The sequence below is a fragment of the Mustela erminea genome, chromosome 16 (genome assembly GCF_009829155.1).
Source record: "Mustela erminea isolate mMusErm1 chromosome 16, mMusErm1.Pri, whole genome shotgun sequence".
Taxonomy (NCBI): domain Eukaryota; kingdom Metazoa; phylum Chordata; class Mammalia; order Carnivora; family Mustelidae; genus Mustela; species Mustela erminea.
The window spans coordinates 27,050,700-27,073,717 of NC_045629.1; the positions used below are offsets into that span (position 1 = coordinate 27,050,700).

General features: G+C 34.7%; 1 protein-coding gene across 2 annotated transcripts in view; it reads left to right on the top strand.

Annotated features, from left to right (window-relative positions):
- The window catches only part of CRISPLD1 (cysteine rich secretory protein LCCL domain containing 1), a 42,107-nt gene extending 20,448 nt beyond the window's left edge, over nucleotides 1-21,659 (top strand). The window contains exons 3-15 of one of the 2 annotated variants that reach the window (XM_032316649.1): nucleotides 2,203-2,321; nucleotides 2,676-2,808; nucleotides 3,884-3,999; nucleotides 4,703-4,803; nucleotides 6,692-6,832; nucleotides 7,009-7,069; nucleotides 7,177-7,243; nucleotides 7,449-7,579; nucleotides 10,665-10,708; nucleotides 10,802-10,874; nucleotides 16,423-16,498; nucleotides 20,058-20,188; nucleotides 21,517-21,659. In XM_032316649.1, coding sequence (XP_032172540.1) covers nucleotides 2,203-2,321; nucleotides 2,676-2,808; nucleotides 3,884-3,999; nucleotides 4,703-4,803; nucleotides 6,692-6,832; nucleotides 7,009-7,069; nucleotides 7,177-7,243; nucleotides 7,449-7,579; nucleotides 10,665-10,708; nucleotides 10,802-10,874; nucleotides 16,423-16,498; nucleotides 20,058-20,188; nucleotides 21,517-21,568 — 1,245 coding nt within the window. In that variant the 3' untranslated portion in view covers nucleotides 21,569-21,659. Of the gene's footprint in view, nucleotides 1-2,202; nucleotides 2,322-2,675; nucleotides 2,809-3,883; nucleotides 4,000-4,702; nucleotides 4,804-6,691; nucleotides 6,833-7,008; nucleotides 7,070-7,176; nucleotides 7,244-7,448; nucleotides 7,580-10,664; nucleotides 10,709-10,801; nucleotides 10,875-16,422; nucleotides 16,499-20,057; nucleotides 20,189-21,516 lie in introns of those variants that run through there. The other variant, XM_032316650.1, reaches the window with a different exon arrangement.
- The last annotated feature ends 1,359 nt before the right edge of the window (nucleotides 21,660-23,018 follow it).

Below are 23,018 nucleotides of genomic sequence, written 5' to 3' on the forward strand. Positions count from 1 at the left end.
CTGGCTAATTGACTATAATAATTTTTAAAAAGGGGGGGAAGTTACTATCCAGCTCAAATTGAAGGGAAGGGGGAGGGAGTTCAACTCCACCTTTGTGGGGAAGATTGTTTTAAAATCACCACAATGGCTTTAAGCCATTATTTAATTTATTTATTATTATTTTTTAAACTTTTTGGTGCTTCTTTTTTTCCTAGTGTGCTTTTTTTGGCCTTCAGTCATGACTAGGTTTCTTCCACCCTTTAAAAGTCAAAGCAAGCAAACACATTCTCCCTAGAACCTGGCAGGTTACTATTTTTTTTTTTTTTTTTTTTTTTAGCTTTTGCACATTTCTCTTTTTCCTTTCTGAAGTCTTAACAAAGTAACACACACTTGCTTTCTTCACTTTCTCCTTCCAGTCGAGTAGGTGCCCATGTGTCCTGATTTTCTTTCTAGCATTGATCTGAAATTGTTCTTGATCATGAATTAACACTTAGCAGCTCTGGTCTTCCTGGAAGTCTCTGTGGCATTTGATCTCGTTGCCTGCTCTTTATGCATGGAATCCTTGTCCTGTTGCTTTATAATTTAATCCTCTTACAGTTTTCCCTTCACCTTTCTGATCCCATTTTCCCTGGTTTCTTTTACTAATTTATTGTTTTTTTCTCCCATTTAAGGTTGATCATCTCAGAATTTTCTTTTCATTCCTCTTCTCTTTCTATATCATCTTCCTAAAGAAAGTCATCTCTGGGTGAAGAGCATCAAGACCCCTATCTTCAGTACAGATTTCTTTCCCCAGAACCCCAGTCTTCTATTTCCACTGTCTCCTTAGCACACGTTGCATTGAGAAACATTGAACTTATTTCCATGGGAACAATCTATTTCTCTTTCTGTATTTTCCGTCTTCCAGTTTGGTACCCTTCATCATCTTCATCTCCCCCCATCCCCCGCCCCCCACAACCTACCTTCAGTTACCCGTCAACTTCTAGGAATTTAAACTCTGAAACATGATTTCAGTCTGTGTGCTCTTCTCCATCTTCATTGCTATCACCTTGGGCTGTGAGCTCTTGTTTCAGTTCCAGGACTATTTCCTATCCTCTAAACATGCCCAGGGTTCTGTGATTGTGTTGAGACTGAACCCGGCTCAGCCTAACTCTGTGTTTTTACAAACACATTTCCTACTACACTGCCTGTTTTTCAGCTTAACAAATTGAACACTAAAGCTAGGACATACAAAACAATTTCAGTAATAATTTTGTAATTTTAAATATTTCTTTGTAAATTATGTTAAAATTACAAATTAATCACCCTCATTGAATGTTGTCTATAAAAATGCATATGTATTTTTAATGCATATGCATTTTTATAGGAATCAGATTCATTCATCATTTGTATACTCAATATGCATTTATTAATCACCTTGTCTATATGATAGACAGAAAACACAAAAATGAGCCAAAGATACCAGTGTGAATTAAATGACTGCCTCCAAACAACTCAAAGGAGAGAATAGCCTACATCTGAGAGTAATGAAAAAGTGTGTCTAAAATGTATTATCTGAAGCTGGGCTGTGAAAAAAGAATATGCTCTGTGGGGCGCCTGGGTGGCTCAGTGGGTTAAGCCACTGCCTTCGACTCGGGTCATGATCTCGGGGTCCTGGGATCGAGTCCCGCATCAGGCTCTCTGCTCGGCAGGGAGTCTGCTTCCTCCTCTCTCTCTCTCTGCCTGCCTCTCTGCCTACTTGTGATCTCTCTCTGTCAAATAAATAAATAAAATCTTTAAAAAAGAAAAAGAATATGTTCTGTGTAGAAAATAGCTGGGAAAAATGATGCTTTAGACAGAGGAACCAATGCCAGTAAGAGTACGAAATAGCACGTTTTATGATAAGGAACAGTGGGACCAGGGGTCTTGGACTTTTTGTGTATGGGAATTTGTTGGATGTGTTTGACAGAGAAATCACCTAAGCATATATGTACTCACTTAGGAAATTCTGAACACTTGTGGGGCAGATTGGAGGGATAAAATATGGGGGCAAGGAGATTAATTAGGAGATGAGTATAAAAATGTAGGTGAGAGATGGTGGGAACCCAGACTAAGATGTTGACCTTGTAAAGCAGTAAGAATGGAAGAAAGTGAACTGAAGCATACTGTATTCTGAAGAAATGTCCCAACACCAAACAGATACATTATCTGTTTGTATCTGTGTGTTGTTTTCATTTTAAATTATAGACATGGGATGTAGAGCTGGAAAGATCTGCAGAATCCTGGGCTGAAACCTGTTTGTGGGAACATGGACCTGCAAGTTTGCTTCCATCAATTGGACAGAACTTGGGAGCACACTGGGGAAGGTAGTGTAAAGTGTAACTTTTTTGTTTTTGACAGTGTAACTGCTTGAAATACTTATTAATTCAGCACTGAATATTTTCAAAGTGTTAGAGCCTAAAAAGAAAACAAATGATCACACCCACACAAATAAAAGCAAAAAACAAAAAACAAATGTCATAACAAAATACCAGCAATATTTTAGTCTTATTTTTTGTTTAAATCATTGACCTATTAGTGATGTAATGGGCATAATATTTAACATTAACAACTTATGCAGGAATATCTCTCTGCTAAACTTTATCGATCTATTTTTCAATATTCGGTTTTACATTTTCTCCCCCTTTACTTACTCTTGGTGGTTATTGTCTTTCAAATAGATACAGGCCACCAACATTTCATGTACAAGCATGGTATGATGAAGTGAGAGACTTCAGCTACCCTTATGAACATGAATGCAACCCATATTGTCCATTCAGATGTTCTGGTCCTGTGTGTACTCATTATACACAGGTATGTTTTGGGTCTATTATACCTCATTTTTCTAAGTTGAGTTTGTGTAACTGTGGCAGAATTTAAGCTACTGAATGTGTGTCTTGTATAATTTGGTGTGATTATTTAAAAACATAGATATTGATTTACGTAGAATAGACTTATCAATTTCTATAAATGATCAAAGTAATTACTAGGGAAAGTCCAAACACCAATTTAAAAAAAAACAACATTATTTCAGTTATTTTATATGTGAAACATTTTTAATCTGGCCCCAGGAAATGCATATGGAGAAATTTACCATCTTCAAAGTCAGGTATCATTTTATTTTATTTTAATTTTATATTTTATATAAAATATAGTTTTATTTACCACAGTACTCAATATTTACATGTGTGCAGCATTTATATATATCTAGATTTTATATATTATATGTATATATACACCTTATACATCATATATATTTTATTCAGTGTTCACAGTTGGTATTCGATAAGTTGTAAACCTCTAAATCAAACCACTAAGGATAAATTCAACTAGATAAATCTCACAACAGATCTGAGTTACTAGAATCTCTACAGCTGATTTTTAGTGAATATAAAGCAAATTATTCTGTCTGCCTTTGCATATGACAAAGTCAAATCAGCACTTAATTCCCTAATAAGCAGTCATACTATGAAAGTACACATTGTTTAAGACATCTGAGTCTCTACATTTTTGTTTCAGTACAGTTTAAGATGAGAAATTTCGTTCCTTTGTTAGGTTCTTTTGTTAGGTAAGACTCTTCATAGACACACTAACACAGGATTTGGGTTTGTGAGGGTGTAACTTTTGAACTATTTAGTAAATGTATATTTTGAAGATGGTTACGTTTTAGAGTTAGAGTTATTTACCTGTAACACTCTTCTTTAAATTGAATCAAGCACTTCCCACAGTCTCAGAAAAAATATCCTTTTGACATTGCTTTATTTCATCCTGAATGATAAAGGTTGATTTCTCAAGTTCAGTTTTATACACTTCTCTCTGCGATATGTTGTTGTCTTACTTTGTCTCAGCCTACCTTTTCTGAGCCTTTCTTTTCGTTTCTCTAATGTAGGTGGTGTGGGCAACAAGTAGCAGAATAGGCTGTGCCATTAATTTGTGTCATAACATGAACATCTGGGGACAGATATGGCCCAAAGCTGTCTACTTGGTGTGCAATTACTCCCCAAAGTAAGTAGACAAAACATTACTTTTATATGTAAATTTTCCCAGCAACATGAAGTAACTTTATATTCCCAATCTTTTTTCTCATTTTCAGTGGTATTACTGAATTAACGATACTGTTGTAACTCGGGTTATTTAATATAACAACAATTATGGTTGCCTGATGAATAAAATCAGTGCTTAAAAGGAATATGAAAATTGAAAATATGATCTTTGTGAAGACAGGAATTACATTTTTAAGTCTTCAGTTTTACTCATTATGCTATATTACATAAGTAGTTTTAATAATTTAGATCTCTTAGAGATGAAAAACTATAGAATAATTGAGAAATGTATTTTCACCTGTGTAAAGACCACTGAATAACTATGTTGAAAATATTACAATTTTACATAGGGACAAATCTAAGTCTAAACTCTCTTCATTAAAACAAATGGAATACGGATGAATATCCCATAACAGAGCTTAGTGTTCTATGAAAGTTTAATTTTGTAATTTTTAACAATATACATAACAAATGACTTAAATATTTTCAAAAGAATGAGGCAACAGTTCATATATAAACCTAGTAACTGAAGGGACTCTGCGATGAAAGATAAATGTTCTAAATCTATACACCAAAATAATTACTTAGAAAATAGCAAATTTTCAGTGTCTTATAAATTATGCTATATTAGATTAACTCTTAATAGAGTGGATCATCTCTTTAAGGGGAAACTGGTGGGGTCATGCACCCTATAAACATGGACGGCCCTGTTCTGCTTGCCCACCTAGTTTTGGAGGAGGCTGTAGAGAAAATCTGTGCTACAAAGGTATGTGATATTGTGTCATAATATTCAGTTTCATATTTTAATTCAACTTCTACATTAATTTGTATTTAAAAGGCAAAAAGCATATTTAATTATTCCATTAAAATTCCCAGAACTCTATTTAAAATATTTTGAAGCCATTATAAATATTTTTAAAAGTATAATATTAATAAGTCTGTTATACCAAATGTGTTTTTAAAGGAAAGTTTCATCTGTATTTCAGGTAACCACTTCTAATTCTACTTTGGAATTATCTCAGAGTGACAAGTACACATTTACATTTTTAAAAAGTCACCTTAATAGGGTGCCTGGGTGGCTTAGTTGGTTAAGCAGCTGCTTTCAGCTCAGGTCATAATCCCAGGGTAGAGCCCCGCTTTGGGCTCCCTGCTCAATGGAGAGCCTGCTTCTTCCTCTCTCTCTGCCTGCTGCTCTGCCTACTTGTGCTCTCTCTTTCTATCTTCGTGTCTAATAAATAAATAAATAAATAAATCTTTTTTAAAAAAAAGCCACCTTAATATATTATTGACTAGAATTATTTTTATAAGTGTCTTAATTTTTGAAGGATTTAGCAATCTAATACAGTTTTTAACACTTTAAGAGTTTTTGCCAAATTACCTATCCATGAAACTTACTAAATGGTGCTCAAAGAAATTTACTAATTCTGTGCTCCTTATTGCAGAATATATGAATTCTCAGGCCAAAACAACCAATAATAAAAGCTCTCATAGTATTGTAAGACTGTTATAAAAGTAGTGCTCTGAAATGCACCTGATGTGCTAAAATATACATATAAATTTGATGTCCTGCTTACAGCACATGAAGAAAAGAATTGTATGATAAAGCTTTGTGAAAATCCAACTCTTTCTGGGCATCCCAGTGAACATTTCTATTCCCTTGTACTTTTTTCTTAATGACGACTGAATGAAGATTAATGTAGGTTGTGTTTTAGAAAATATGAATTAATGCAGCTCCTTTTAAATACTCATAAGAGATGTGTCTTTTCCTGATGACTGAGTGCCCATTACTATAATGACCAGACAAGAAGTCACGATTTATTTCACTCTGGTATATGAGCCGTTTTTCATTCCTGGAAGCAATTTTCACTGTGTGTGAGTCTGTTTTCCATTTTCTCCATCTCTAAACCTCCAACCTACTTGCTTCTCCACCAGTGACCACTATTTTATTTAAAAATGACTCTCCTCTGAACTCATACTTCCTTTTCTAGGTTCTGAGTTCTTGGACATACATGAAAATAACACACCATTCCACATTATGCCACCGTTAAACCCTTGATATGTGAACCTGGAAAAAAAATTAAATTCTCCATTGTTAAGTTTAAATTTCTGCACATTGGATTTCCTTCTAAAAGAGAAAAACATTTCCATGGAAACTGACATTGTAGTAAATTAGAAGGGCATGGCATGCCTTCTTTAAGCTGAATTTCTTTTTAGGAGAATTTTAAATGTGACCCTTTGGAAAATTTTAGAAGTGATTCTCTTAAAAATATGATTTCATTTTGGAAAACAAATTCAAATACACAAGCCCTTACATCATTAGATCACAGTGTAGACTTCATGGTTCTATTATGAAAGGCAATCACTGATATCACGCTCAAATATAAAGCAGGTTTAGAAATGACTCTATTTAATGTTAGCCAGATGGAAGCATAAATGAATCAAGAGTTCAAAGCCTTATACATTTATTTTATTTACTCCAATGCAGTAGATAAGATCACCACCTTAAGCCAACAACACCTGTGCCAAAAAATCTACAGATTTTTTTAGTTTTCTAGTTTTAAATGTTACCCAGGCATCTAATGGTTTGTTATTATTTGATGATTTGTGTACATTTAAGGTGGGCTCATCTTTCTTAAATCTATTCTCTCTAACAGAAGGATCAGACAGGTATTATCCTCCTCGAGAAGAAGAAACAAATGAAATTGAACGGCAGCAGTCACAAGTCCGTGACACCCACGTTCAGACAAGAGCAGATGATAGTAACAGAAATGAAGTGATAAGCACACAGCAAATGTGTAAGACCTCTGCATAATTTACACAAATTTTAAAGTTTACAAAAATGGCATATGCAACTCTATTTTATTAATTGGGACAGTTTGAGAATGACAGAAGCTTGACATTAGACTATATGTGATGAAATATAGCAGCTTTTACATTATCTAAATTATTTTGGTATTTTTTCTTTTTTCAGCCCAAATTGTTTCTTGTGAAGTAAGATTAAGAGATCAGTGCAAAGGAACAACCTGCAATAGGTAATATTTGTTATTATTCTCAAAATTACCTGACAAAATAGGAGATTTTTTTCATTTTGCACTGACATTCAGAGAAACTGAATTTTGTTCTCAATTACTTTCATTAGATATGAATGCCCGGCTGGCTGTTTGGATAGTAAAGCTAAAGTTATTGGCAGTGTACACTATGAAATGGTAAGTACTATAAATATCATCATTTGGGAATAGGATCTTTTTATATAATATTTGATTTTTTTAAATGCAAAAATAACAATTTATATAAATACAGATATTTTGCTCAAATATGTTTAACTTAAAGTCATGTAAATAGTTATTAGACGTATCCTATGGAGAACTCTTGGTATTTTAATGTCCCTTTCTCCTTTCTTTTTTCTCCAAGCAATCCAGCATCTGTAGAGCTGCAATTCATTATGGCGTAATAGACAATGATGGCGGTTGGGTAGATATCACTAGACAAGGAAGAAAACATTATTTCATCAAATCCAATAGAAATGGTATTCAAACAATCGGGTAAGTACACAAATGATCTTTTGGATGGGATGATTTTAAATTGTAATAATGAATTGACAAATTCTTTCAGAGCCCAGCATAGAAGGATTTATGTGGAAGTTGGTAATCGTCAAGGCTCATTTGAGCTCAGTAATTTCTGAAGACGAAAAGGAGCTGAAGTATGTAAATTCAAAATTGAGCAGTTTTACTTATAAAGAACATGCTAAAGCTCCACATTTTCTGGAGTTTCACTGAGAATGTACAAATTTACAGTTTTTCTTGATGTGAAGCAACAGATTTTTTTCAGCCATAAAAGAAAATACCCCAGAGAAGTCTAATTGATTTGCATATTCTGCCTGCTCTGCTTATGGAAAATGGTTTATTTCATGCAACAGTAACTTTGTTAATAAGATAAATTCGATTAATACGTAAAAGAGCATTTTGAAAAGTTCTCTAAATATGTAATATATTATGTACTTTTGTCCATCTAAATAATTTAACTAAACATAAAAGCATTAAATTTTGAAATGTTTCTTACATTAAATATATGAAGCATTATTTTAGAAGACTATATATTTTGATATATACTCTATAGAAATTAGAAAAATCTGACCTGAAATAACTTTGTTAGTATCCTACTTCTATGTAAAAAAACAAACATTAAACCTCATATGGAATGCCTCTTCTTAAGATATATGACATAGTTTCTTTTCTTTGTAACTATAGAATTGCATGAAACTCCACAGTAGAGAATTCATAATGATAAGAATTTATTAAAAATTAAAAACCTTTGCAAATTTGGTAGAATAACATTCTCTGTATATAATTTTGTTTAAAGGCTTTCTCTGTAGTTTTCAGTCATTAGCAATTACTCTCTTAAGTAAAAGCTGTATAGAAGCATTTATTGATTAGCTTAGTAATTCAGCAGATATTTATTAATTACCTTAAATGAATAATAGAAGTTATTACCTTTAGTAAACCAAATACTGGGTGTTGGATTAAACAACATTTATCCTATTTACTATTCTGTTTGAACTTAGTTTTTCTTTTTTTTTTAATTTTTTTTTTTTATAAACATATATTTTTATCCCCAGGGGTACAGGTCTGTGAATCGCCAGGTTTACACACTTCACAGCACTCACCAAAGCACATACCCTCCCCAATGTCCATAACCCCACCCCCTTCTCCCAACTCCCCTCCCCCCAGCAACCCTCAGTTTGTTTTGTGAGATTAAGAGACACTTATGGTTTGTCTCCCTCCCAATCCCATCTTGTTTCATTGATTCTTCTCCTACCCACTTAAGCCCTCATGTTGCATCACCACTTCCTCATATCAGGGAGATCATATGATAGTTGTCTTTCTCTGCTTGACTTATTTCGCTAAGCATGATACGCTCTAGTTCCATCCATGTTGTCGCAAATGGCAAGATTTCATTTCTTTTGATGGCTGCATAGTATTCCACTGTGTATATATACCACATTTTCTTTATCCATTCATCTGTTGATGGACATCTAGTCCAAAATCTATAAAGAACTTAGCAAACTCAACACCCAAAGAACAAATAATCGAATCAAGAAATGGGCAGAGGACATGAACAGACATTTCTGCAAAGAAGACATCCAGATGGCCAACAGACACATGAAAAAGTGCTCCATATTACTCGGCATCAGGGAAATACAAATCAAAACCACAATGAGATATCACCTCACACCAGTCAGAATGGCTAAAATCAACAAGTCAGGAAATGACAGATGCTGGCAAGGATGCGGAGAAAGGGGAACCCTCCTACACTGTTGGTGGGAATGCAAGTGGTGCAACCACTCTGGAAAACAGCATGGAGGTTCCTCAAAATGTTGAAAATAGAACTTCCCTATGACCCAGCAATTGCACTACTGGTTATTTACCCTAAAGATACAAACGTAGTGATCCAAAGGGGCACGTGCGCCCGAATGTTTATAGCAGCAATGTCCACAATAGCCAAACTATGGAATGAACTTAGTTTTTGATTATGTTTATTACAAAAACTCTTTTAAAATGTGAAGGTGTGTCATTCCAATACTATTACAAATAAGTTTATCTTTTGTAATAGATTTTTTTTTCTGAAAATTTGGGTATAAATAAACTAATTAAAATTTTGATATATAATGGTATACCTATTCTTCTATTCCTGCTTTTTAATGACGCATGAAGCATATAATAAGGAGGAATTCATTCATCACAGACATTTTATTATATACTTGGGGGGACAAAAATGAATAACACACATTCCTTTAACATACTTATGATTTAATAGTCTTTTTACAATACTATCTTGTATTTACTATTGTAAGAAATTAAATAGTTTGGTTCTATGGTGACAGGGGATTAATATATTTAGAGTTTCAATTTTTTTTTAAAGATTTTGTTTATTTATATGACAGAGAGAGATCACAAGTAGGCAGAGAGGCAGGCGGAGAGAGGAAGGGAAGCAGACTTCCTGCTGAGTCGAGAGCCCCATGCAGGGCTGGATCCCAGGACCCTGGGATCATGACCTGAGCCAAAGGCAGAGGCTTAACCCACTGAGCCACCCAGGTGCCCCTAGAGTTTTAATTTTAATAGGAAACATATAGATATAAATCTGTGTGGTTTTATGCTGTTATTTGTATATTTTGAGACTGATCATGAGAAGAGACCATTTTCTAATATCAAGAATGATTAATTTGGTTTGTATTGATTTGGTTCATACTTGAAGATAATATGGATTTAGCATAAAAGAGACTATGGACTCTGAAAAACAATCTGAGGGGTTTGAAGTGGCGGGGGGCGTGGGAGGTTGGGGTAGCAGGTGGTGGGTATTATAGAAGGCACGGATTGCTTGGAGCACTGGATGTGGTGAAAAAATAATACTGTTTTTCTGAAAATAAATAAATTGAAAAAAATTTTTAAAAAATGACCAAAGCTTAAAAAAAAAAAATAGAGGATGTATTCTTATACTACTACTTATTTGGATATTTAAATAAGAATCAAATTAAGAGGAAACAAAGTATTCATAGACCTCAATAATACCAAGAATTATGTTGATGATGCATCTAAAAAATGACTGACATGTTTATGTTTTTATCTTCAGCAAATATCAATCTGCTAATTCCTTCACAGTCTCTAAAGTAACAGGTTAGTCCTTTTTTAAATCTTATTTTCTTATGACTATGTTGCATGTTATTGTTGCCAAAGATTTGTTTATTGTTTTGTGTTTCAATTCTTCAGTCCAGGCCGTCACTTGTGAAACAACGGTGGAACAGCTCTGTCCATTTCATAAGCCTGCTTCACATTGCCCAAGGTAATGTTTTCTAAATTTTCTCATTCTTCTCGACCAGTGAACATATATTGCTGGGGCTTTTACTCTCTGATAACTGTTCTTGCCTGGAACTCTGCTGTCTGCAAGCTTTGAAAGGTACATGGTCTTAAGCTGTGAAGCCAAAGGGAGCGGTGGGTCACGAAAAACTACCTGCACTCTAGGCATTCCTCATACGCTTTCTCCAAAGCCCAGAGTGCTTTTGGCTCTTCCATAATACCAGAGCTGCTGGATGTATTCTGCATGTTCACATGTGCTATGAAGACTTCTGTCTTAGTCTGCTTAGGTGCTATAACAACATACCACAGACTGGATGGTGTTAGAAGTCGAAATTTATTTTCACCTAATTCTGGAAGATGGAAGATTAAGATCAAGGTGTGGGCAGGTTTGGTTTCTTCTGAAGCCTATCCCCTTGTTGCAGATGGCTGCGTTTTCTCTGTGTTCTCACAGGGCAGGAGAGTAGGGAAGGGGAGAGAGAGAGACAGGGGCAAAGGCAGAGACAGAGAGAAGATTCTCCTTTCCTGGGATCAGGGCTTAACCCTGATGATCTCATTTACCTTAATCAACTCCATAAAGGCCCATCTCCAAATACAGTCACACTGGGAGCTGGCTTCAACGTATGAATTTGGAGAGACACAGTTAGTCTATAACAAATTGTTACCACAAAAACTATAATGATGTAACATATTTTTAAGCATTGCCATTCAGTTTCTAAATTGGATAAATCTAATTGTGATTGCTAAGTCAAAAAACCCATCTTCTGCCTTTCTTTTATTGATTATTTTTTGCATACTATCTTTTTAAAAATTATAATGGAGTTTATCTATAATACAATAATGAAAAGTACTTCATTTATTTTGACCACACTAAGGTGAAAACTGTTAGAAGTATTATGGCCATACGTTATAACCGTACATAGGAAAAATGAAATAGATCTCTTCACTTCCAGTCTTATTTCTATCCACATTTCCTCCATTAATACAAAGTAATCACATGTTAATTCTAAAAACCAATAATAAGATTAGAGATAGAATTGTAATTGATAAACTGTAATTACTAAAAATTGAGGGAGCTTACTTTTTATGGTAAAGTTTGTTTTGGAAAAGATTTGTCACTGAACCTTTTGAAACTTAAGTGGTGTTTTACTTAAAGAATGAGATGGGTTGTTCATAAGGTAATAAAAGACTGTGATGCTACTTCTTAAGGTAGGTGAAGCTGGTAAATTTTGCCATTATCATATGATAGAAAAAACTAAAATTTTAGAATTATCCATTTATGAATACTATTAAATACTCCCTGTGTACTGTAGTATGCTAAGCTCTATCTCAGCCATGTGACTAGGCTTATGAGGACCAAATAGTGAGGATAATTTCTGTAGAGCATCCCAGCATAAAGCATCCCTCTAGTAGATACTCAGTAAATGGTTATTTTAATATCTGCAGAATAATTTAGCAATATTTTTCCAAAAGAAATAAAAATCACATTGGGGCACCTGGGTGGCTCAGTGGGTTAAAGCCTCTGCTTTCGGCTCAGGTCATGATCCCAGGGTCCTGGGATCGAGCCCCACATCGGGCTCTCTGCTCAGCAGGGAGCCTGCTTCCTCCTCACTCTCTGCCTCTCTGCCTACTTGTGATCTCTGTCTGTCAAGTAAATAAATAAAAATCTTTAAAAAAAAAAAATAAAAATCACTAAAGTGAAATGTTAATAAATGTTTCCTATTTATTTGGTTACTCCAGAGAGGGGAAATATTCCCCTATGAGAGAAATTTTTAAAATTAAATTTAACCAGGGCACTGGGTGGGCATTTGGTTAAGCATCCAACTCTTTTTTTTTTTTATAATTTTTTATTTTTTATAAACATATATTTTTATCCCCAGGGGTACAGGTCTGTGAATCACCAGGTTTACACACTTCACAGCACTCACCAAAGCACATACCCTCCCCAATGTCTATAATCCCACCTCCTTCTCCCAAACCCCCTCCCCCCAGCAACCCTCAGTTTGTTTTGTGAGATTAAGAGTCACTTATGGTTTGTCTCCCTCCCAATCCCATCTTGTTTCATTGATTCTTCGCCTACCCACTTAAGCCCCCATGTTGCATCACCACTTCCTCATATCAGGGAGATCATATGATAGTTGTCTTTCTCTGCTTGACTTATTTCGCTAAGCATGATACGCTCTAGTTCCATCCATGTTGTCGCAAATGGCAAGATTTCTCTTGATGGCTGCATAGTATTCCATTGTGTATATATACCACATCTTCTTGATCCATTCATCTGTTGATGGACATCTAGGTTCTTTCCATAGTTTGGCTATTGTGGACATTGCTGCTATAAACATTCGGGTGCACATGCCCCTTTAGATCACTACGTTTGTATCTTTAGGGTAAATACCCAATAGTGCAATTGCTGGGTCATAGGGCAGTTCTATTTTCAACATTTTGAGGAACCTCCATGCTGTTTTCCAGAGTGGCTGCACCAGCTTGCATTCCCACCAACAGTGTAGGAGGGTTCCCCTTTCTCCGCATCCTCGCCAGCATCTGTCATTTCCTGACTTGTTTATTTTAGCCATTCTGACTGGTGTGAGGTGGTATCTCATTGTGGTTTTGATTTGTATTTCCCTGAAGGCATCCAACTCTTGATTTCAGCTCACGTCATGATCTCAGGGTCCTGAGACTCAGCCTTGCACTCAGCATGAAGTCTGCTTGGGATTCTTTCGCTTCCTTTACCCCCTCCCATTTGTGCGTGCACTCTCTCTATCTCTCTTTCTCTAAATAAAAAAATAAAATCTTTAAAAAAAATTTAATTTTATCTTTTACTGTTACCAACATAACAAATTGGTTGAAGTAATGATATACATAATTTTGACCTTAGTCAGGAAAGCCCCCCCAACCATTTTCTTTGAGACACTAGTGAAACAAAGTGTTGTCTTTTCTTTTCTCATACAATTTTTTAATAGTTTCACAAATTATGCTGTAATGGTATGATTTATATAACACTTTATAACTTTTAAGGAACCATGTGGTTGGTACATCTGTTTCAGAATATCATATGACTTAAATACTTTGAGACATAAATCTATTCTGGAGAAAATGCTAAGAACAAATAAATGAAAGGAAATTAGCTCAAGATGAGCATGAAGAAACAATATTTACCTGTACCATTGTGTCATTGAGAGGTTCCATAGCAGGCAGAATAGCCCCAAATAAGAAGTCTCTATGATTTAGTTCCATAATCTTGTAAATATCATGTGTTTGTGTGAGTTACTAGAAATCCTTTTTTTTTTTTTTTCTGACCTCCACAGAGGTGGAGGGCAGAAATCATATCCTGATTTACATATATCTACAAATGACACAGTCTTTGAAATCTGTTGAATGTTCAAGATGTAAAAGCAGGTATCATTAAAATGTGTTAACATTTTTATTCAAAGCTTATAACTAAATTGTATATAAAGGAATGCCAACCGGGTCACTATCTACATTCTCAGTAGTACGTAACAAGGTGTTAAAACCAGAGATCAGAACACAAGCAAGTGAAAACCTCCGTTAGTCTTTCTTTGACCTGAACTTGCCTAAGTAGATACTAACTCAGTCTGGAGCTCTGACCTTTGCCTTCCACAAACCAAGTGCTAAATGTAGTCAAGGTAGAGCCTTCAGTGTGATCCTAAAGGCAGAGGAGTTGATTTTACTGCCATAGGATGGGCAGTGGCTGCCCAATTGTTCTCAAACACATGGGGAAAATATCTCAGCCAATGGGGACAACTTTCTTCCTCTAGAAATCCCCTATAGCATCTTTTATAAAAATAGCTCTTTAAAGTTATAAAAACTTGGACTCATTTATTATTTATATTTAAATGGTTCTACTTTAGAAGTTATAATTCACAGGTATACTCTAAAGTGTACAATGTTATATAGATTTTAGAAATAAGAAATGCAGCTATCTCTTAAGAACTTTTTAAAGAAGGAGTTTCTTCAATTGGTAAAGGTAGTAGCAATTAAATGTTTCTTTAGAATGCTTTTAGGAAAATCATTGATTCTTTCATCAGACAGTGATTTTTGTGTAGTCATTTTGTTGAAATTCTGATTTACTATTTACTAAAATGAATTTTTTCCAGTTTTAGTTTTTAATTTCCTTTTAGTACACAAATGTCTTTGTGTATGTGTGCATGTGTGTGAATTGAAGAGTCCATTGCTTTAAAAAAAAAAAAAAAAAGTGCCACTTGGTAGTTTCTTAAACTCTCGGAGTGGAGTTTTTAAGCACGTGATTGATTGAACAGTGATAATTGGATTTTTAAATCTAATTGGATGTTTAAATAAAGGGCTTTTGGATATGTTATTAAGTGAGCTAAGCCAATCAGTTATGAGGAAGGCAATAGGAAATCTGGAGAAAGAATATTCTAGGCACAGAGAAAGAGAAGTGCAAAGGCCCTGAGGAAGAGCCTGTTTTTTGTATGTTTGAGAAATAACTATGAGCCAAGTATGACTGGAGCTGGGGGAGAAAGTAGAAGAGGAGGATATGAGGTCAGATAGGTAATAGTGGGGGGGCAAGAAATGTAGGGCTTGTTGATCATTGTAAGGATCTTGTCATTTATTCTGAAAGAGATGGAAAGCCACTGGAGTATTTGGAGCAGATGAATGATATGACTGGACTTGTATGCTTTTATATAAGTGGGGGGAACAAAAGAGTGGATGGGGCTAGGTTGGAAGCGGGGAGGTCATAGAAGAACCAATAGCTAGATACCATGAAGTCTAGGGTTATAGTAACTGAGGTGTTGAGGAATTCTCTGATTGTAACATACAAGCAAGAGAAATTGCTGAGGGACTGAATGTAAGGTGTGAGATAAAGAGAGGCATCAAGGCTAGACTAAGAGATTCTGGCCTGAGCACCTGGAGTAATGGAGTTACCCTTTATTGTAGGAAGCCTACAGAAAGAACAGATTTGGGGGACCAGAGGAAGAGCTTAGGAATTTGGTTTTAAACCCACTTAAGTTTGAAATGACTGTAAGAGTTAAGTGGAGATATTGAATAAGCAATAGGTCATACAAATTTGGAATTAAGAAGTCTTAACTGGAGATAGAAATTTGGAAATCCAACAATTTATAATCATGAGTAAAACCATGAAATTAGACGAGATACCAAAGATGTGAACATAGAAGAAACAAACTACAAGAAGTATGAGGCAATGAGTCATGTTTTTCAAGTTACCTGTTTACTAAATTCTACAGACACATTGGGTACCAATTCCCAGATACTCAGGGATGCACCCTGATGTTTCTTTCTAGTTAATCCAGAAATTAGAAAACTTCTTGGCTAAGTTAAAAAAGAAAAGAACACATTTGTGCCAAAAGCTGGAAGTGAGTAAATTAAGCAGAAGCAATTGCATCTACTGCCTGGCTTATACAATGGACCTATTTCAGAAGAAAAAAAGATGAGAAGGTTCGAGAATGGTGTTAACTGTTGTGTGTGCTTGTTTGTGGTCTTATTAGTGAGAATGACTGAAGTAACCAGCTACTTAGTATTATATATATATTTTTCAGAGTCTATTGTCCTCGTAACTGTATGCAGGCAAATCCGCATTATGCTCGTGTAATTGGAACTCGAGTTTATTCTGATGTAAGTATCTTAATTTATTCAACTTTCAGTATTCATGTATATATTTGTACACACATTAATGCATGTACATTTATATATAGAATAAGGGAACAGATTCTATGTGGATATACATATTCTCAGAGAAGCTAGTCAGCAATAACACTGAAAAATGACTATCCGTATGCACATATGAGTGCATAATAATTTATTTTTACTAAATTTTTATGTCTTACCCATTTGTTGTATATCAGACACATAGGAAATAGTCCAGAGTCATTTGAAGGAAAATTGACTTTTTTTTTTAAATCTTCCTTTTGATTCTTCAGTATTTTATAGTGTAAACTTGATAATTAAGAAATTATCAGGTATATGAACAATATCTTTTGCTGGCAAAGGAACATTTAAAAAGTAGCATAGAATCAAGAACAGATAGTACATTAAAATACATACAAAAGGAAACCACTTGAGGGGATGTTATAATGGACAACATTACTGGGTTGGACAAGGACTATTAACTGGGAGGGCTTCCATAGGGACAAGTGCTCTTTGAGCCACGTTTCAAGTGTGGGTTGATAAATTGGATTAGGGACACAACGTAGGTGGGATGAACAGCATCTACAAAGATGGGGAGGGGACAGCAGGTAAGATGCATGCATAACACATAGGTTTGCTTGTCTCTGAACAGGTGAGCATTGAATTTCAAAGGGCCTGCAGCCAATTTGATTTGAGGGATCGAGGGATCTGGCTCTTGAAACATGTCCTTGGAGAGTCTGAATGCATGCTGATGAGTTTAGATTTTATGTGGCAGACATTTAAAAACCATTACAGTTTCTAAGCCAGAGAGATGGAAAAACAAATTCAGATAATACACTTTTGAAACACATATTCAATAAAATACTATGGAAATAGGCTCGTGAAAAGCAGTCTGAAATAGTATTGATCACCTTATTTCTATTGGTAAGTTCATTGAGGTCCAGGTTTTTTTGTTTTTGTTTTTGTTTCTTTGAAGTTCAGCATTAGCTCTGAGATTTTTTCCACATCTGAGTCCTTCCCAGGCTTCAGCTTTGCACTATTCTTATCTACAGCTTAAATGTGTTTCTGGTATCCTAACTTTCTGATCCTCATGTTTGTGCTTTTCTTCTTATCTTTCTGTCTGCTAAAATCATGGTCATTCTTCACATTCTAAATTATTACCACTTTCTCTTTGGAGTGTGTTGGGGGATCTCCTAATACATATGTAATGTGACCCTTCTTTCGGCCCCTATAACTTAATTTTTCCCCTTTTAGCAGTTAGCTGATTCTGTTAGTGTTAGGATTGTTTCTCCACCTCTTTTATTATTTTGAAGTTCCTTGAGGGTGACAGCTAGGCAATTCATGCATCGCTTTTTAATCAACAATTTGATGTGAGCCAGCCTGTGAACAAGACAGTATTACATCCTGCCTTAACAAACTTAGAGCACACAGGACATCAGAAATTAAGCAAATATCTTAAAAATATTTGTTGAAAAAATAAATTAATAAGTGTAAATGAATAAACCTATCTAAAATCATCAAAGATTTCAAAAGAAGTTATTCTTTTTAGACTACCTGTTTAAACACCAAAACTTTTCTAAAAATTTTTGTCATGCCTCGTGAAAATCTTTCAAAATACCCTATACACTTCTATATCCATCAGCCGTCTATTTTTCTAGAGTTAATGTTTTATTAGAAATCATTTTAGAGATCATTTTATCTTCCTTAGTGCAATGAATATAGGTATTATGTATTATTATGTAGAACCTTTTAAAAGTAAGTTGGAAATAAAAAGATTACTATTATGAGGTTAGTGCAGAGTCGGAGACTTAAGCATTAACTGCCAGTCTTCCCACCCCTTACAAAATACATTGTCTATTTAAATACAAGATATGGAAAGACATCTTCTCTTCCTCCCTCCCTCCCTGTCTCTCTGTCTCTCTCTCTCTGTTTATATAACTACAACTTGTACATTCTATTGCTTTGAACTTTTCTCATTTGTTACAAATGAAGTTAATTTCTGCATCCATTAAAAATATTCCACTGTTTTCACAGATAAATTATTTTTCTTTTCATGATATATTAATTCTTATGAAGCATGGGTATAAAAAGAAAATCTCTTCTGACCTTTGAGCTGAAATAGGAATGCCTGCTGACTGCATAGTTGTGGGCAAAACAATAGTTTCAAAACATATCAAGTGCTTGGATTTAGTGAATGTTATATCTAAGCACTTTTATTGCCTTGGGGAAAATGCTGATGATACTCTTTTAACAGAGCAAGAAAAATACTGAAATGTGTACAGAATTGTTTTTAATTTCATCTGTTATGAACTATATTGGATACAAAATTAATACAATGAGGGACTTTAAACTGAATAAAATGCTTCTTTGCAGTAAGGATACAAGGCTTTGGACATATGGTATTTTGTGACATAGCAAAAACATGAAAAGGATTAAACAGCTTGGCATTCAGGCTCTCTGATCTAATAAGTTCTGACTGATGCCACAAAGTTCAGAGCACAGTAATAAAGCAAGGTCATGTAAGATGCACATGCTTATGTGAACTTAAAAAGCACATTAAGTCGCTCACATGTGCATAGAGATAAAAAAAAGGAACACACCAGTGGGATCAGAAAAGACCCCTCGGATATGAGGGGGATTGTTTTATCCTGAAACAGTTCAAGTGTTTCATTTTTTGGGATTTCCTCAGGCTGTATGCAGCTACTGACAAATTTTGGCAGAACATTAAGATTAAAGCAAATGTCAAAGTCTGGAGAAGACTTTAGGGGGACAAAGGAAAAGAGCCAACTTCTAGAAATCCATATTTAATCATTTTAAAGTGTTGGGCCTGAAAATAATTTTCTCTTCCATAGAAATCCAGTTCAGTTCAGACTATATAACTGGTACAGTGTAATCATAGCACTTTCCTAGCACTTCACGTCAGACCATTCAAACCAAAGTGATAGACAATTGCAAATATAGGTAAGAAGCTATGATTGTTCTTTATATTTTTCTTCTTGAGCAAATTTGCTGTGTGTAGATTACATTACTTAATAGAAGAAAGCTCCCCATTTAATACACACCTGTATTTTGGAAAAGGGACTGTAAAGACATACAGATCTATGATTTGTTTATAAGTCAAAATGGAACATAAAAGAGGTATAGATAATAAGCCCGTGAATATCTGGTCAGAGTGGCTCCAGTAGGGACTCCCAAAAGCTGAAATTTGAGAATGATAAATGGGCCCTTCAAGAGATAAAAGGAGTATATTTGCATCTGATTGCTGCACTATAGCCAAAGCCTGCTATTTGGAAAGGCAAGTGTCTGTTAGATTTAATGGTGAAGGGAATTTACCGTCCTAGCTACGCTTAAGATCTGCCTCAGACTCACTCAGAATTGGCTTTCACTGTGACTTTTGAAACATTCCTTTATGCACAAACCATCAACCTGTAACCGCTGATTGTCCATATAGAAACAGGTGTCACCGACTTCAGTCCAGGACAAGAGTAGACTGGATAAGTTCAGCAGGAATTTCCTAGTAACAATGGGTTTTTCCTTGTCCCTTCAGCTGTCCAGTATCTGCAGAGCAGCAGTACATGCTGGAGTGGTTCGAAATCACGGTGGTTATGTTGATGTCATGCCTGTGGACAAAAGAAAGACTTACACTGCTTCTTTTCAGAATGGAATCTTCTCAGAAAGGTAAATTTTAAAATGTATACATATATATTTTGTATTTTATATATTTATAGTCTCTTCCTCTACACACACACACACACATACCCCTTTACGCTTGCTTTACAACCAGCTCACCTTAATATGGGTTTGGAGTTCTGTGGCTGTGCCAGTGTGTTTCCTTTGCACGCTGTGTAATAATTGGTTATCCAGGGATGGGAGAAGCTGCAGTACCAGAGATGTCTGTCTCCTACAGGCTTATAAAAATCAACATGAATATCGGATTACGAGTCAGAATCACTCTTTTGTTAATTGACTTTATAATAAGGAAATTTCTTTCATCCTCTTGGATTTTCTAGATTAGTTTTTATATGTAATTATTTCTAGCTGAGAAGGGCACTGGATATTTCTCTAATCCTTTTATATGACAAAGTATTTGCTAAAGAATGGTCTGATTTTTCACAAAAAACAAATTCTTTTTGATTAGAAGTTGGATACCTTGTATGACATAAATGAATGTCTTCCGGTCTTATACTATTCAGTCCATCAGTAGTATATATTTTAGTGGCTTGGGAAAGTTAGTATGACTTACTTTATCAAGTATTAAAGTTAAGAGCAAAGAACCTATAGTGATTTTTTCAAATCATTTGTACTTGGGGAAAAAACATTAACTCTCATGTATATTGTATAGATAAAGAAAAGTTCCTAACTTTTAGACATTTACCGGATTCTTTAAAATTGCCAGTGGAGGTTTCACATATACAATTAAGTTTCTATAAATGGCCCCAAGGATGGTGCTATGTAAGGTAGATTGCCTTCCACATAACCATCTGAGTGCCATTTTTAATAAAAAGACAACTTGGCATTTAGCGTCTGTTATAGGTCTGGGAAATTCGTAGTAGGTACTCAAAAATAATAGTACTCTAGAGTATTATTTAAGTATTACTATCTTCTTAACTTGCAGTTAACTTTTAACCACATTGGTCAGTTGTAAACCTGGATCTTAATATTCTCCCAATAAAATGGAATAACAGCTTCCTAACTCTGCTTTATTAAAATCAAAGGTGGTAACACAGGAAAACGTGATCTGGAATCTGTTACATTACATATAAAATACTATTATTACCACTGTGCACCTTAAATTTTAGTAAACTTGCAGCCCAGCATACAACCAAGATTTAAAGAATTATGTCATCCTCACTCAAGCTTTCCAATAACTATAAACTATAGTAGCCTAAGAAAGCTGGCCATCTGGATTCATAGAGCTGCTTTCTTGACTGTCATAAATAAACATGATTTATTTGGAGGATTATATGTGGAGATGACATCAATATACTTTCTGTATTTTTTTGCAGTTTACAGAATCCTCCAGGAGGAAAGGCATTCAGAGTATTTGCTGTTGTGTGAAATGGAACACTCGGAAGAGGATCATAAAGACTATTCCAATGCCATATTTCTGAAGTTTGTATAAAATTGTAACATTACTGTACAGAAGATATCAACTATTTTCAGCCCCCCAAAAAGTGCCAAGTGCATTATAAATTTTGATAAATTCTGTAAAAATTAAACATGGGACATTATTAACTATGGGAAAATAATGAATATGCAATGGTTTTAGAAATCCTGTGTTAAATATTGCTATATTTTCTTAGCAGTTATTTCTGTAGTTAATTACATAGTCATGATTGTTCTACATTTCACATGTTATTTTATATGGTGCTTTGTATATGCCACTAATAAAATGAATCTAAACAGTGAATGTGAATGGACTTCAGAAAATCATCTGGTGCATTTAAAAATAATCAATTCTTAAAAAATGAGAGGAACCATATTATCACATTTTTCCCCAGTTCAATACTCTGCCATTACCTACTCCAAATAATCTGAAATTGTTTTCCACTTAATACTGGTATAGTTTTTCTCCTCTGTTAAGTTTAGGCATATCAAATAGTATGTCCTGATATTGTACTTCTTATTTTGTATAAAATAATTACTTAATCTCCAAATGAATCTATTAAAACATTTGATTCCTTGGGAATGGCTTTAATAGTAAGTGGAATGAACTATTGTTCCATGGTAGAGTAGTGGTATGAAAACATTCCTAGTGATAATATAGTAAATATAGGGTTAAGCAAAGGCAGCCAGAGCTTTCTATGTATTGTTCAAAGTGAGGTCACACATTTTTCTTTTGTATCCTGGCAAATACTCCTGCAGGCCAGGAAGTATAATAGTAAAAATTTTAACAAAGATAAACTAATGTATTGTATCACCATTGCCACTGGTTTTATTAATGGTAAATGGCCTTGTTTATAAATGTTGCCATATTATGGTACCTATGATGGTGATATATTTGTTTCTATGAAAAATGTATTGTGCTTTGAGACTAAAAACCTGTAAAATGTTAATTATGGTTTTTTTTTTTCTTGCTGGTGGATTTACTCTTTCCCTGTAAACATATTAAAATTAATCATGTTTCAAAATATTTTTAGTCCCTTTCTTCCTTATTTTGATCAAGAAATCATTTTAAATTAGCAAAATTATTTTAAGTCTTTTAAATTTGGGTTATTGATGTTAATACAAATAACATCCTCAACACCAGAAGTCTGCAAAGTCAACTTGAGTAGCTATTTGTATATGAAAGAGGAGACAATCATATATTTGGGAGCATTGTATCAAGGGAAAATTTGAATAAAATGAGGATAGAATCTGAAAGATATAAAGTAGTTATAAAAAATTGACCAGACAGGGGCGCCTGGGTGGCTCAGTGGGTTAAATCCTCTGCCTTCGGCTTGGGTCATGATCCCAGGTCTTGGGATCAAGCCCCACATCAGGATCTCTGCTCAGCAGGGAGCCTGCT